The sequence below is a fragment of the Saccopteryx leptura genome, chromosome 5 (genome assembly GCF_036850995.1).
Source record: "Saccopteryx leptura isolate mSacLep1 chromosome 5, mSacLep1_pri_phased_curated, whole genome shotgun sequence".
In the NCBI taxonomy this organism is placed as follows: Eukaryota; Metazoa; Chordata; class Mammalia; order Chiroptera; family Emballonuridae; genus Saccopteryx; species Saccopteryx leptura.
The window spans coordinates 211,154,207-211,169,727 of record NC_089507.1 but is presented as its reverse complement, the minus strand read 5'-3'; the positions used below and the strand labels follow the sequence as shown (position 1 = coordinate 211,169,727).

Genomic DNA, 15,521 nt, shown 5'->3' with positions numbered 1-15,521 from the left:
GTGCAGGGAGGGGCTGCTGCTCCCATTGCCAACCTGTTAGGGAAACACATAAGTGACTTCTCTGTAACAGCCCTAGTGCTGGGCTGCAGCCTCACGTGCAGGCCACCTCTGAAAGCCAGAGAGACGTGAAAGGAAATACATGGATTCGGACCATGTGCCTGCGGCGAGGGCCAGGATCTTACACTGACGTCTAGAAACGTCCGCTTAAAGTTACTGGGGACAGGCTGTAGCAGGAACACTTTCACCGATTCATTGTAGAGTTCGCCACAAAGTAAAGTTCAAGTACAGACTTGAAGGCAGAGAGAAGAAAACCTGTGTTCTACTAGAATATTAAAATCTCTTACGTGTGCATGTGTTTTTAATATACAAAGACTAAGCATTATAATAAAAAGGGAAGATATAAAATCTAGAATAAAATACATACGATTGAGGCCAATGTCATGATAGGTCAGAATAACGGGTCTGTTTCCCTTCGGGAGGCCTCTTATAGTGACGTGGACCACACCGTGCGTTGTTTCTATGTCGTGTTCCTGGAACAAGAGAATGTAAGATCTCAGCAAAGGCAGGATGGGCTCCCCAGGTGGCTGACGTTTCACAATACCTGGCTCATAGCCATGTCCCACTAGCTGGGGCAGGACACATCACTGAGCTAGAAGCATACCACAGAGATGCTATATTATACAGGTTATTTCTACTTGCTAATTCCTTTTTAGATGAACAAACGAATAAATGAGAAAAAAAATATATCTTCTTGTCCACAAAGCTCATTTTCCTAAGTGGAGGAAATCAGGGATCTGTTGAGAATATATCTGCAACTGGGTAAGAAACGGAGATCAGCAAGTGGAGTAAGGAGCCAGTGAGACCGAGGAAAGACAGGCTAAGGAGGCTCCAGGTATGAAGCTGCCGGGAGAAAGCCCGAGGCTCCCGAGCCTCTGAGTGCGTGTTCAACACTAAGCAGTTCAGCAGACACGGTGGGTGTGAGTGCTTCAGCCTCTCCCCTCTCCTGGGAGCGGCCCTTCAGTCACCCACGCAGCACGGCAGTGGCTCCTGGCCACCAGGTTTATAGACGGGAACCTTATGGCCACTGCTTGCTAACCGGAGTCAGGGGGACCTGTGGTCCATGCTGGATCAGCTTCCATCCCTGAGGATTTCTAACTGGCACTAAGAGAGTTCCATCCCTAGCTTTGTTCTTCTCTATAAAAAGAGACGTAAACTTGGGAACTTACATTAGGCTCTTCACTACTCTAATTCCTGGTTCTGGCTTAATTGCTGAGACATCCCTGGATTGCCTCTGGTTTCAGCTAGCTTGGGGGGGCTTGTTGCCTGGACCCCCAAGGATCCTAACCAAAGCAATGAGTAAAGTTTGAGATATAGTCAGAGCTGCTAAGACCAGCACGAAGGGTGGCTGGGTGGAAAACAGACTGTAGATAAGTTAACAGATTTATTCTAGTTTTCTTCAAAGTCTGTATTTCTCAAAAATAAAAAAAAATTATCATGCCCAGCCGAGTGAATTTTTGCTGACAAAGTCATCCACGCTTACCTCAGATAAGACAAGGTTACTTCTGCCAATAAGAATACCCCCAGCCCTGGCCGGTTTGCTCAGTGGTAGAGCGTCGGCCTGGCGTGCAGGGGTCCCGGGTTCAATTCCCGGCCAGGGCACGCAGGAGAAGCGCCCATCTTCTTCTCCACCCCTCCCCCTCTCCTTCCTCTCTGTCTCTCTTCCCCTCCCGCAGCCAAAGGCTCCACTGGAGCAAAGATGGCCCAGGCGCTGGGGATGGCTCCTTGGCCTCCCCAGGCGCTAGAGTGGCTCCGGTCGCGACAGAGCGACGCCCCCTGGTGGGCAGAGCATCGCCTCTGGTGGGCGTGCCGGGTGGATCCCGGTCGGGCGCATGCGGGAGTCTGTCTGACTGTCTCTCCCCGTTTCCAGCTTCGGAAAAATACAAAAAAAGGGAAAAAAAAATTAAAAAAAAAAAAAAAAAGAATCCCCCCAAGCCTCACCAGGCGGTGGCGCAGTGGATAGAGCATCGGACTGGGATGCGGAAGAACCCAGGTTCGAGACCCTGAGGTCGCCAGCTTGAGCACGGGTTCATCTGATTTGAGTAAAAAGCTCACCAGCTTGGACCCAAGGTCGCTGGCTCAAGCAAGGGGTTACTCGGTCTGCTGAAGGCCCGTGGTCAAGGCACATGTGAGAAAGCAATCAATGAACAACTAAGGTGTCGCAATGAAAAACTGATGATTGATGCTTTTCATCTCTCTCTGTTCCTGTCTGTCCTTGTCTATCCCTCTCTCTGACTCTCTGTCCTTGTAAAAAAAAAAAAAAAAAAAGAATCCCCCCAAAAAGTGGAAGGCTCCCAACTACATTTCCTATCTAGTAATGAACCTCATCAGAGCTTTGGTTTCTTCTCTGATGGGGGCACAGAACAATCTCAGCTAATTGACTATTAGCATATCTTAAATCAGAGGCCCCAGGCTGGAGCAGTTCTCTCTATGAAATCAAACTATAGTCCCGCTATTCTCTATTACTGCTACCTCCTATTCAAAGGCTTGAAAAAAGGGAAGAAAGGGGAGAATCAGGTACTGTAAATGGACCAGCTATGAAACAGATTACGTACAGGGTTTGCATAGAAGGAATGCAGCCTGACCAGGCAGTGGCGCAGTGGATAGAGCGTCGGACTAGGATGTGGAGGACCCAGGTTCAAGACCCCAACGTCGCCAGCTTGAGCGTGGGCTCATCTGCTTTGAGCAAAGCTTACCAGCTTGAGCCCAAGGTTGCTGGCTTGAGCAAGGGGTTACTCGGTCTGCTGTTGCCCCCCGGTCAAGGCACACATGAGAAAGTAATCAATGAACAACTAAGGAACCACAACGAAGAACTGATGCTTCTCATCTCTCTCCCGTCCTGTTTGTCTGTCCCTATCTGTCCCTCTCTCTGACTCTCTCTGTCTCTGCCACACACACAAAAAAGAAGGAATGCAAAGACAAATTTCTGTTGTTATGTGAACATTTCTCTTGCAGTACTGTCAGACTTCCTGAGCAACCCCTCCACCACCATCAGGCTCATTGATTAAACAACTATTGATCGAATCCCTGCTACCAGAACCTGGAGTGAGCTCTGGGGATAATATAGTGAGTAAAAGAGATATACATGGTCCCTGCTCTCAGACAGAGATTACGTTCTAACAGGAAGGCAGACAATAAACACACAAATCAACCAACTCATAATAACAGCCTGTGATAAGTGCTATAAAAGAAAGAAATAGGATGCTGCAATAGAAATTGAGAAGGAAGACATTAACTCTATTAGCAGTCAGGATGGTGCAAATTAAATCACTGAAATGTGATTTCAGACACACTAGAATGGCAACAAGTTTAAAGTTAGACAACGCCACATGTTAGCCAAGATGTAGAGAACTAGGAAGTCTCATACACTGCTGGTGGCCATGTAAACTAAAGAAACTACTCTGGAGGACAATTTGGTAATTTCTAGTGAAGTTTAGAGGTGTCTACTCTCTTGCCGTTTTACTTTTAAGTGTAATCTAAAGAAATTCTCAGACATGGTCACACGTGCAAAAAGATATACACAGAACCTGACCAGGTGGTGGCAGCGGATAGTCGGGCTGGGACATGAAGGACCCAGGTTTGAGACCCTGAGGTCGTCAGCTTGAGCGAGGGCTCATCGGGTTTGAGCAAGGTTCACCAGCTTGAGCCCAAGGTCGCTGGCTTGAGCAAGGGGTTACTAGGTCTGCTGTAGCCCCTGGTCAAGGCACATATGAGAAATCAATCAATAAACAACTAAGATGCTGCAACGAAGAATTGATGTTTCTCATCTCTGTCCCTTCTTGTCTGTCTGTCCCTCTCTCTGGCTCATTGGAAATACATACCTAAAGCCATCGGAAATACATATTTTATTTAAAAATGTATTGTATAATAAATATGTATTTTTCGATGGCTTTAGGCGACCCCTGTGTTTTGGTCGTTCGACCCCCGCCGGGGTCGCGACCCACAGGTTGAGAACTGCTGATCTATAGATTGTGTATGTTCACACACATACAGTGTGTCCGTAAAGTCATGGTGCACTTTTGACCGGTCACAGGAAAGCAACAAAAGAAGACAGAAATGTGAAATCTGCACCAAATAAAAGGAAAACTCTCCCAGTTTCATACCTATTCAGTGCAGTTCGATGTGGGCTCATGCACAGATTTTTTAGGGCTCCTTAGGTAGCTATCCCGTATAGCCTCTACAGACTCGTCACTGACTGATGGCCCACCAGAATGGGGTTTCTCCACCAAACTGCCGGTTTCCTTAACTGCTTATCCCACTGAGTAATGTTATTCCTATGTGGTGGCGCTTTGTTATAAACGCACCGATATTCATGTTGCACACTGGTCACGGATTCGAATTTAGCGAGCCACGGAACACACTGAACTTTCCTCTGTACTGTCCACATCTCGACTGGCATGACCATGGGCTGCTCCGCTGTATACACGGTGTTACATCATCATCTGCGCATGCGCACATGCTGCCACATCATCCTACAGAAACTGGGAGGGTTTTCCTTTTATTTGGTGCAGATTTCACATTTCTATCGTCTTTTGCTGCTTTCCTCTGACCGGTCAAAAGTGCACCATGACTTTACGGACACACTGTATATTAAGTGTAAAAACTTGGAGAAGAAATGACACTGACATTAGAGCTTGTTTCCTCCCTGGAGGTGATTGAATAGTACAGGAAACTCAAGGAAGTTTGCTCTCTTTCATGTTTCATTTCTTGAGAGACAGAAAGACTCAAGAGAAAGAGAGAAGCCAGCCCTTGCCAGATGGGTGACACTTCAGAACCCAGAGTGAAGAGAAGTGCAACAATCTGTCACCCTGACAATCTAGTTGCTGTCGACTTCCTTCTGTCATATCCAAACCTCAGTAGCGTCTTAAATATTCCGACTTGGCCTCAGCTGTGCTACTGGGACCTGAAGGAAAAATCAGTTTATACTTTGACCCTAGGGTTAGTTAGCACACCTTGTGCAGCCAGGTGATTGATGGGGATAGGGAAGGAGGGAAGAAGAGAAAAAGAGAGAGGGAGAGAGAGTTGGGGCAGGGGGAATGGAGTGGAATAGGGGATAATGAACTTGAGGGAAGTTCAGAAGAAGGATGATGAAAAGAGAACAGATAAGGTCGGAAAACATGGTAAAAGCAGATGTGGGAATAGGGCAAAGTAATTTGTCATCACTTCATAATTTAGATGAAATTCAGAGCTGTTAAAACTGGTTCACAAAATGTCCACGTTTTAGAGAGTCTCAGCTCCTACCTCCTATAACATACCCTCAAACTGTGTAATAACCAAAGGGTCAAAGGGACAAGGGTTCCCGAGCAGTCCTTGGTGGTCAGTGTCTCATACAGTTTCTCTTCATTTCCAAGTTTGTGAATGTATGACTGTTATTAGCAGAATAAAGAAAGGACGCACTCACCTCCACATCAGTTTCTAAATATACCCCTTGTGACCCTGTGTGTGAAGAGCTTGAACAAGTCCCCGCCTGGAGATGAACATGCAAAGCCCTGGCTGGAGCTGCTTCAAGGGTCAGGCCGCTGCAGGGGTGAAGCTGCCGACACTGGTCCACTTCAGTCAACTATCACTGCTCCACGGGCTGTTTGCCCAGTTACCTCTCGTGCAGCCTAGCATTCTGCAGGGCGTGATGACACAGTGACAGTCTGCTCAAAGGGCTGAGCCCATGGTACTATAGTTTTAGTAGGCTCGGGCAGAGTTCTCTTCCAGTATTCTCTGATTATTTACAATTCCAAGGTTAGGTATTTGAACAAAGTCCCTTCATTCTCCACTTATAAAACACCCTGAAATCGTACTGGTCCCCAACACACTTCTCCATCCTGGACTGACTCCCTCTCAATCAAAAATGTAGTTTAAGAGTCTTTTTGTTAAGAATTTAAGGGTTTTAGGATATTACTATTATTTGATTATAATCAACTTTCACTTTTCGATTATAATCAACTTTCACTTTTCCGAGTCCTGCTCCTTTAGCTAAACGTGCCGTCAGTAGAACTACATAATCAGAATGTCGTATCTTTCTGGACTGAGTTAAATTCTGATCAATTCACACCTGTTAGTACTTCTCCCTCTCTCTGGCCAGTCTGAAAGAGTTTAGGTAAACTTGTATGACAACATACTCTTGGAAATGTCAACATTTTTATTAGTGTGAAATTTTACTCTGTTTCTAGCAAGCAGGCTACTGTATGAGCCTTGGGGATAGTTTTTATTATTATATCAGCATTTTTTATGTAATACCCCCACCATTACCTTATCTCTGTATAGTGGTATAAAGTTCATTTGCATAGCCTCATTTACTCCCTTCATAATTCATAATTACTCAGGTCAGCCTTCTACCTCCCAGTAGAACACATTTTCCTTTTTAAAGTTCTGTTACATTTTCTCTGCCTCAATCCTCAGTTTTCTCCCCTCTCACCTCTCTCAGACATCTACTTTTACTTGTCAACCACCCACAACTCTCAACCTTATCAGAAATCAGCTCTTCATCTGAAAGCTTCTTTTGCAATTATGTCAACATAGCTATCTTTTCCTCCTTCAAAGCCAACTCCACTATCTTTTTCACATAATCTTAGATAGCAATGAGGAAAATGAACAACTAACCCACACACAACAGCCCAGAACATGGTCAGAACATGGCCTCTCTAGGAATGCCCAGGTAGGAAGGGTTTTCCTATACCCACACATGTATTAGCTGACCCATTTTAATCCAACAACCCTTCCCTGACCTTTTTCCGAGAATTACAGGTAAAGACCTTCTCTTCCCAGTGAGGCTGCTAAGATGGAAGAATGCGTGTTTGGGGCACCTGGCAGATAAACAAACCCTCTAGTGACAGGAGAAGACACTAGGATTGGGGGTGGTGATTAAAAAAACCAAAAACTTAGCTTTTTCTATGATTCTCCCCCCCCCCCAAAATGAGAATAAAGTCACCTATATTCTTAGAACTTAATAATCAATCTCCAAGTGACCATCAGAGGACGAGTGGATTAAAAAGCTTTGGGATATATATACTATGGAATACTACTCAGCCATAAGAAATGATGACATCGGCCCTGGCCGGTTGGCTCAACGGTAGAGCGTCGGCCTGGCGTGCAGGGGACCCGGGTTCAATTCCCGGCCAGGGCACATAGGAGAAGCGCCCATTTGCTTCTCCACCCCCCCCCCCTTCCTCTCTGTCTCTCTCTTCCCCTCCCGCAGCCAAGGCTCCATTGGAGCAAAGATGGCCCGGGCACTGGGGATGGCTCCTTGGCCTCTGCCCCAGGCACTAGAGTGGCTCTGGTCAAGGCAGAGCGACGCCCCGGAGGCGCACAGCATCGCCCCCTGGTGGGCAGAGCTTCGCCCCTGGTGGGCGTGCCGAGTGGATCCCGGTCGGGCGCATGCGGGAGTCTGTCTGACTGTCTCTCCCCGTTTCCAGCTTCAGAAAAATACAAAAAAAAAAAAAAAAAAAAAAGAAATGATGACATTGGATCTTTTACAACAACATGGATGGACCTTGATAACATTATACTGAGCAAAATAAGTAAATCAGAAAAAATTAAGAACTATATAATTCCATACATAGGTGGGACATAAAAATGAGACTCAGAGACATGGACAACAGTGTGGGGGTTACAGGGTGGGGGGGAGAGGGAGGGGGTTGGGGGAGGGGAGGGGCACAAAGAAAACCAGTTAGAAGGTGACGGAAGACAATTTTATCAATGTCACCCCATCAAAATTAATAAAAAAAAAAAAAAAAAAATGTGTCTCACGGCTAATTCAGGCAGTTAGAAGAATAGTATAAAGATGCTAATTCTGCTTCTCAGGCCACATCCTGCAAAAGGGGCCCCAAGCAAATTGGTGATTTGGCTCCTTTGATTTTGCCAGTTGGATTAAAAAAAAATAGGTCAGGAACGCCCTGAAATAGAACTAACAATACATGGGCTTAAATTTAAAGGACTTTTAGATACTGGAGCTGATGTATCTGTTATTGCTAAGCTACATTGGCCTCCTTCCTGGCTCACTCATGCAGCAGCCACAGAATTACAAGGTATAGGGCAGAGTAAATCCCCTCAACAAAGTTCTAGTTTTCTACATTGTTAAGATTAAGAAGGCCATTCTGGATTTTTTAAGCTTTATGTGCTCCCTGGATGGCCAGTTAATTTGTGGGGTAGAGATGTTTTGAAAAATATGGAGTGTTGCTTGTCAGTCCTAATGGTTGTCAGTACTCAGATGCTTGATCGGGGATTTTTGCCCACCAAGGGACTAGGGAAAGAACAGCGAGGAATTCTCACCCCCATAGAAATAGCACCGAATACCAGAAGGTGTGGATTAGGATATCAAAATTTAGCATAGGGGCCTTGGTAGCTCCTGCTACCTCAATAATGCATTGTGCAGACCCAATTACTTGGAAATCAGATAATCCTATATGGGTAAACCAATGGCCCCTTTCTCAGGAGAAACTTAGGGCAGCTGCTCAACTGGTACAAGAGCAGCTACAGCTTGGGCACACTGAACCATCTAATAGCCCATGGAATATATTTCCATATTTTGATCTTGTTGCCTCCTGAATTATCAAGGGGCATAGGCGACGCTTACAGCTTATAGGTTTTGAGCCTCAAAATTATTGTTGTTCCTTTTTTCGAAGGATCAACAACAATGGCTCTGGGAAACTTCCACTAAATGGCAAATCGCTCTTGCAAATCAACGGACTTTATACTGAAACTGTCAACTTAAAATCAGCTCAAAGTCTAGAATTATATGCCATGATCGTGGCTTTTCAGCATTTGCCATATTCCCCCTTTAATCTATATACAGACAGCAAATATTTACTTATGATGTTTCCACTATAAAGACTGCTGTCTTAGGGACAAATGCTGATGAACTATTTCAGCAGTTCCTTCTTCTTCAAAGACTTGTATGTCAACACAGAGCTCCATGTTTTATAGGACATACTCGAGCTCACTCCATGCTCCCTGGAGCTTTAGCACAAGAGAATGCCCTTTTTTAATTTTTAATTTTTTTATTTTTCTGAAGTTGGAAACAGGGAGGCAGTCAGACAGACTCCCTGCATGCACCCAACCGGGATCCACCTGGCACGCCAACCAGGGGGGGATGCTCTGCCCATCTGGGGTGTTGCTATGTTGCAACCAGAGCCATTCTAGCGCCTGAGGCAGAGGCCACAGAGCCATCCTCGGCGCCCGGGCCAACTTTGCTCCAATGGAGCCTTGGCTGAGGGAGGGGAGGAGAGAGACAGAGGGGAAGGAGAGGGGGAGGGGTGGAGAAGCAGATTGGCACTTCTCCTGTGTGCCCTGGCCGGGAATCGAACCTGGGACTCCTGCACACCAGGCCGATGCTCTACCACTGAGCCAACCGGCCAGGGCCTAGGAATGCCCTTGTTCATCAAACTACCCAAAAGAAAATTATTTGGAGCAACCATGACAGATCGAGCAATTCAGTCTCATACTATTCATCACCAGAACGCTGCAGCCCTGTGTAAACAGTTTCAACTTTCTCAGGAAGCAGCACGGCAGATTAGGAAATCCTGTCCAAGGGGTCCTATACTACAATCTGCCCCTTCATTTGGAGTTAACCCTCAAGGACCCATACCAGGACAACTTTGGCAAATGGATGTTACTCATATACCTTCATTTGGCAAACAGTCCTATGTCCACGTTACAGTGGATACATATTCTGGATTTATAGTAACCTCTGTCAGAACAGGAGAGGCTGCTAAGCATGTTATAGCTCATTGTCTGTATGCACTGTTCTATTATTGGATTTCCTAAACTGGTTAAACTGACAATGCTCCTGCATATGGAGCAAAAGCATGTACTGTATTTTGTCATTCTTACAATCTTTAAAGTCAAGGTATTATTAAAGTGTACCCAGCAAATATTTTAAGGTCAATTTAAAAAAATTTAAAAGGGGGGAGTCATATCCTGGAACTCTATGGGTCTACCATATCATGCTTTTTACTTAAAAAATTTTTAAATTTCTTTTGAATGCTGATGAACAGGAGACGCCAAACCTTTTTCTCCTGCAAACTACTACCTTCTTTATTTGATCCAGCTAATAACACTGTTTTGACTTTTTCCAAATAGCTCCAGATATATGGAAAAGATTTATATAGGCAGATGGGGATCCTCAAACCCCTCAGCGAGATCTTCTGAGCATGGCTTTTAAGATACCAAGAGGCAGAAAAAGCTCAATAGAGATCAGGGGAACTACCAGCTTTTAGGATACGCCCTTAAAGGCTCCAATGCCCCAAAGGGGTCTCATAGGATGCCATCTGGGTCCTGCTTCAATAGTGGAAAGAAAGGTCATTGAGCTAAAGCCTGCCAGACTTACATGCCTCTGCTGTGAGGAAACAGGGACACTGGAAGGTAAGGCTTTTCCCTCGCTTCTCTAAGGGAGGGTTCAGTCTCTTCCAGCCCTGCTCCAGCCACCTATGACCTAACCTTGCCCAGAATGCTGGGGTTTGCCACTGAAGGCTGAAGGTGCTCAGGGCCGTCGGGCCCATCTACGACACTATGGACGAGCCTAGGGTATTTATTCCAAGAAGCAGGTAAACTGATCTCATTTGCACAAGGCCACTTAACTATGTCTTGTCTGAATAGTCAGGTTTTTTATTCTTCCCTCGAAGATCTCTGCTGTGGGTGTTGATAGTCCTATTTTTCTGCTGCTTTGTTTAATATATAGTGTTTCCTTTATTCCTCCTACCTCAATTTCCCACTCATATTTCAGGCTGGGACTTACTCCTAATTTAGAGCTCTCTTTCCCCTTTTTGCCAACTTCTATTATGAATCTACCTTTGCCACCAGCTTAGTGTATCCCAAGGTTCTCTTTACCAAGCCACAGTCACAGAGCTCCAAGGAAAAGCAACCTGGTCTCATCTCTCCAGGCAGAGGAGAACAGAAGCTCCATCTCCATACATGCTGCAGATGGCTTTTCCAGTCTACCTGAATCATTACCAGCTAGAAGCAGTGGTCATTGGGACTTGGATGTGAGCTGCAAAGTATAGAATTGTGACAACAATTCCAGTGCCATGTGGACTTTTCCTGGATGTGGACTTTTCCTGGACTCCTGCTCCTTGTGACAGCTCCTAATAGACTGAACTGGGGTAGGGTTGCATTTTTCAGGGATTTGGCATGGTGTTGGGGCCAACTTGGACTTGGTGAACATGTTAAGGACACTACTCTTTTATGGATTCTTGCTGTATTGGCCAAGAGTTTGCTTAAAGGCTTTAATCACTATGAAAAAAATAGAAGACTGGATAAAGAAGATGTGCCACATATACACCATGGTATATTATTCAGCCATAAGAAATGATGACATCAGATCACTTACAACAAAATGGTGGGATCTTGATAACATTATACGGAATGAAATAAGTAAATCAGAAAAAAATAAGAACTGCAGGATTCCACACATTGGTGGGACATAAAAACGAGACTAAGAGACACGGACAAGAGTGTGGTGGTTACAGGGGGGGCGGGGGGAGGGAAGGAGGGAGAGGGGGTGGGGGTGGGGGAGGGGGAGGGGCACAAAGAAAACTAGATAGAAGGTGACGGAGAACAATCTGACTTTGGGTGATGGGTATGCAACAGAATGGAATGACAAGATAACCTGGACATGTTTTCTTTGAATATATGTACCCTGATTTATTGATGTCACCCCAGTAAAAGAAAAATTTATTTATAAAAAAAAAAATCAATCTCCCTCTCTCTCCTTCCAAAACAAGAAAAGGTGGGGGTACCTTAAGGGGAAGAACTATGAACAAAGGCCATCAAGAAAGGAAAAGCAGCCCTGGCCCGTTGGCTCAGCAGCAGAGCGTCAGTCTGGCAAGTCCCAGGTTCGATTCCAAGTCAGGGCACACAGGAGAAGTGCCCATTTGTTTCTCCACCCTTCCCCCTCTCCTTCCTCTCTGTCTCTCTTCCCCTCTCGCAGCCAAGACTCCACTGGAGCAAAGTTGGACCTGGCACTGAGGATGGCTCCACGGCCTCTGCCTCAGGCACTAGAATGGTTCCAGCGGCAACGAAGCAGTGCCTCATATGGGCAGAGCATCGCCTCCTGGTGGGCATGCCGGGTGGATCCTGGTCTGGCATATGCAGGAGTCTGTCTGACTGCTCCCTGCTTCTACCTTCAGAAAAAAAAAGGAAAAGCAGAAAGCAGAAGCAGGGATAAAACAGTAGTAATTCCAGTTTTCCTGGAGGTGGGTGGGGTACACACAGGGAAGCAGTGGCTGAAAGGTGTACTGGGACCACATTCTCATCCTGCAGGGCCTGGGAGGAGCATGGAATTGATCAAGGTTCCTAACACAGGTTGCAGCAGGCACTTGTATCCCTGCTCTCTCCAGCTACCTCTCTTCTATGGAAGGAAGTTTCAGGACGTTTATTTCACTTAATTCTTATTTTTGTAATAATGTCCACTTCCCAAGTGATTGGGGACAGTTTAAACCCCTTTAGAAGAGGCCAGTCACAGGCATACATGTCAATTATGGTACTAAAAACCATTCATCAACTTGGGTTCTATAAATCAGCCCTCTAAAGAGCTACTGCATTTAAACAGCCAGCATGAAATGAGTCAGCCCTTGGCCATGCCTGGATTATCCCAGGAGCAAGAACTCCATTCTCGAGAGTTCACTCTATTATCAGCCTCTTCTATGAGAATGATACAGACGGGGAGACAGCAACGTTTCACTCTCCATTAATTTTTTTTTTTTTTTTTTACAGAGACAGAGAGAGTCAGAGAGAGGGATAGATAGGGACAGACAGACAGGAACGGAGAGAGATGAGAAACATCAATCACTAGGTTTTTCGCTGCGATACCTTAGTTGTTCATTGATTGCTTTCTCATATGTGCCTTGACCGTGGGCCTACAGCAGATTGAGTAACCCCTTGCTCAAGCCAGTGACCTTGGGTCCAAGCTGGTGAGCTTTGCTCAAACCAGATGAGCCCGTGCTCAAGCTGGTGACCTTGGGGTCTCAAGCCTGGGTCCTCTGATCCCAGTCCAACGCTCTATCCACTGTGCCACTGCCTGGTCTGGCTACTCTCCATTAATATTTATTGAGTACCCCTCTGGTGGAAATGAAAGGCAATTTGACAAGATATGCCAAGGGCCTTAAATATGCTTATTCCAAGAATCAATCTAAGGAAATAACCCAAAATGTGGACAAAATTTATGCACTAAAGCGTGAAGTGAATTGAACATATAAGCTATCAAATTTCCCAAAATAATTAAGTAGCTAAGTCATGGTAAAGCCATATGATGAAATAGCAAGGCAGGCATTAGAAATTTTTATGAGTTTAAAGTGATATGGAAATGAGATTGCGTTCTAATAATAAGTCAGAAAAGAGGATACAAACCCGTATATCTAGCATGACGAACCAAATAAATTTAAAATTTGGTTTTTTTTAGTTTTAAAGATTTTATTTATTGATTTTTAGAGGGGGGGGGAAAGGGAGAGACAGAGAGAGAGGGAGGGAGAGTCACACCAAGAGGTGTCTGGCACCAGTGTTCAGAAATCTGTAACATGCTATGAGCCCGCCCCTTACAAGGAATCTCCATCTTGCCAAGGAATCTCAGCTTTAAGTACAATTCACGGTCCTCATAACATCTCAGCTTTGGACATTTCCAGGTGGGAAAGAACAGGCAATGGATTCCGGAAAGAATAGGTTTTTTAACCCTAACTTCACCCAATGGTATATTAAGAAACCTGATTCTCAATTTCCTCAACTGTAAAACAGGAATAATAAAAACCACCTTGTGATATTGCTCCAAGGACTGGATATGAGCTATCTTTAGTACCTATAATAGTTACCCAATAAATGAGGATCTAACTGGTTTGCCTATGAGATAAATATTAGTTCCTCCTTTTGATGCTAATGCGACAGATTCCACTACAATGAACATAAAATGCACATCTGGAAATAACTGTTTGCCTGTGGTTATACTGGTTGGTGGAATCCCGGAAGCAAGGGAGTTGGTTTCCCAACACCTGCCTTTCCTGCCACGTACCCTGGGAGTCTACTCCACGCGGTTTCTGACAGCCGCTGCTCTGACATCATCCCTAAACCAGGAGGGTAGCTGCAAGGGCTTATAAGTTTCCCATTTCCATGTACTCAATCCTTCCATTTCTTTCAGGGCCATTCAATAGATAAAGTACAGAGATGAGGAACTGTTGGTCCATTTTATTGATTTTTACATTGACAGTAGAGCTATAGGCCAAAAAATGCAGACTAGGAGAATAGTTATCATTTAAGAAAATACTAATGAGCCAGGTTGAATTCTGTATTTAAACATAAAGCCAAGAGAAATCTGTATTTAATATTAATAACACTGGTCTTTTTTGGGGGGGGAGATTTTAAGTCTTCCCCCAAACTGTCTCTCCCCCACCTTCTCTGCAGTGAGGTGGCAGCATTCCATCTGACACCAGTGACTGGGGATTCCAGAACACTGGAGGAAAGGAAATCTTAATCACAGAGACAGCTCAACCTAGTAACCTAAAACCATAAAACAGGCATCTGGCAGACAAAATTTTGGATATAACAGCAAATTATTTTAAATAAATTTGATGCAATAACCGAAAGAGCAGGAAGGCACCGTGACTGCCGTGAAGAGAGACCCGACTCCTCCCGCCCCCAGCTCACCAGCCCCCCAGCTCACCAGCCCAGGGAGGGAAGCCCTGCAGAGCACCTGGACACAAGCCCTCCTCGGCGCCTGTCCAGTCCTTACCTGACAGTCAAAGTCCTGGAAGTTTCGTGTACCGTTCTGTCAACAGAAGGCAGAAAACACAGTCAGTTTCCCCACGTGGCTTCCCTGAACATGCAGCAAATTCAGTTCCCAGTGCAAGCAGTGCATGTGCAGCCTCCTGGCGGCCATACAACGGAACTGGTTCTACTCATCGAAAGGCTCCCGAGGCAGGGTGGGTTCCTAACATGTGTTAGTAATAGGCCAGTGTTTCGAGGGGAGACTGCACCTTGGGGGGGCTTCCCATGAAGATGAAGGAAAGCTTGTAATTCCTTGCCTCCCTATCTCAGAGCAGTGAGAACTTGTAGGGAGAGGGCAAGGCAGGGATCAGAGTCTGAGAGCAAACTTGCAACCTACAAAGAAGCACCTTGTAGGTGAAGGAATTAAGAAGCACCTTGAGAGGAAAGGAATTAAGAGACCAACCCTGAGAGGAGCAAGGGAGGGCAGGAGCTACAGTGCCCAGGACCAGGAATTAAAGAAAGGATTACCTGACCTGTGGTGGCACAGTGGATGGAGCGTCAACCTGGAATGCTGAGGTGACCGGTTCAAAACCCCAGGCTTGCCAGGTCAAGGCACATGTGAGAAGCAACTACTATGAATTGATGCTTCCCACCCCCCCACCTCACCTTTCTATCTCTCTATCCTCTCTCTAGAAATAAAGAAAGGGAAAAAAAAAGAAAGGATTAAGGAGAGAACAAAGCTTAGATGGATCGGAAATGGAAGGCTTGAAATTTAATGAGGAGGA

General features: G+C 45.4%; 1 protein-coding gene across 1 annotated transcript in view; it reads right to left on the bottom strand.

Moving 5' to 3' along the window:
• The window catches only part of NDRG3 (NDRG family member 3), a 65,757-nt gene that overhangs the window by 27,779 nt on the left and 22,457 nt on the right, over positions 1–15,521 (bottom strand). The window contains exons 3-4 of the mRNA XM_066383866.1: positions 14,762–14,797; positions 425–530 (exon numbers count right to left, since the gene is read on the bottom strand). Coding sequence (XP_066239963.1) covers positions 425–530; positions 14,762–14,797 — 142 coding nt within the window. The remainder of the gene's footprint in view (positions 1–424; positions 531–14,761; positions 14,798–15,521) is intronic.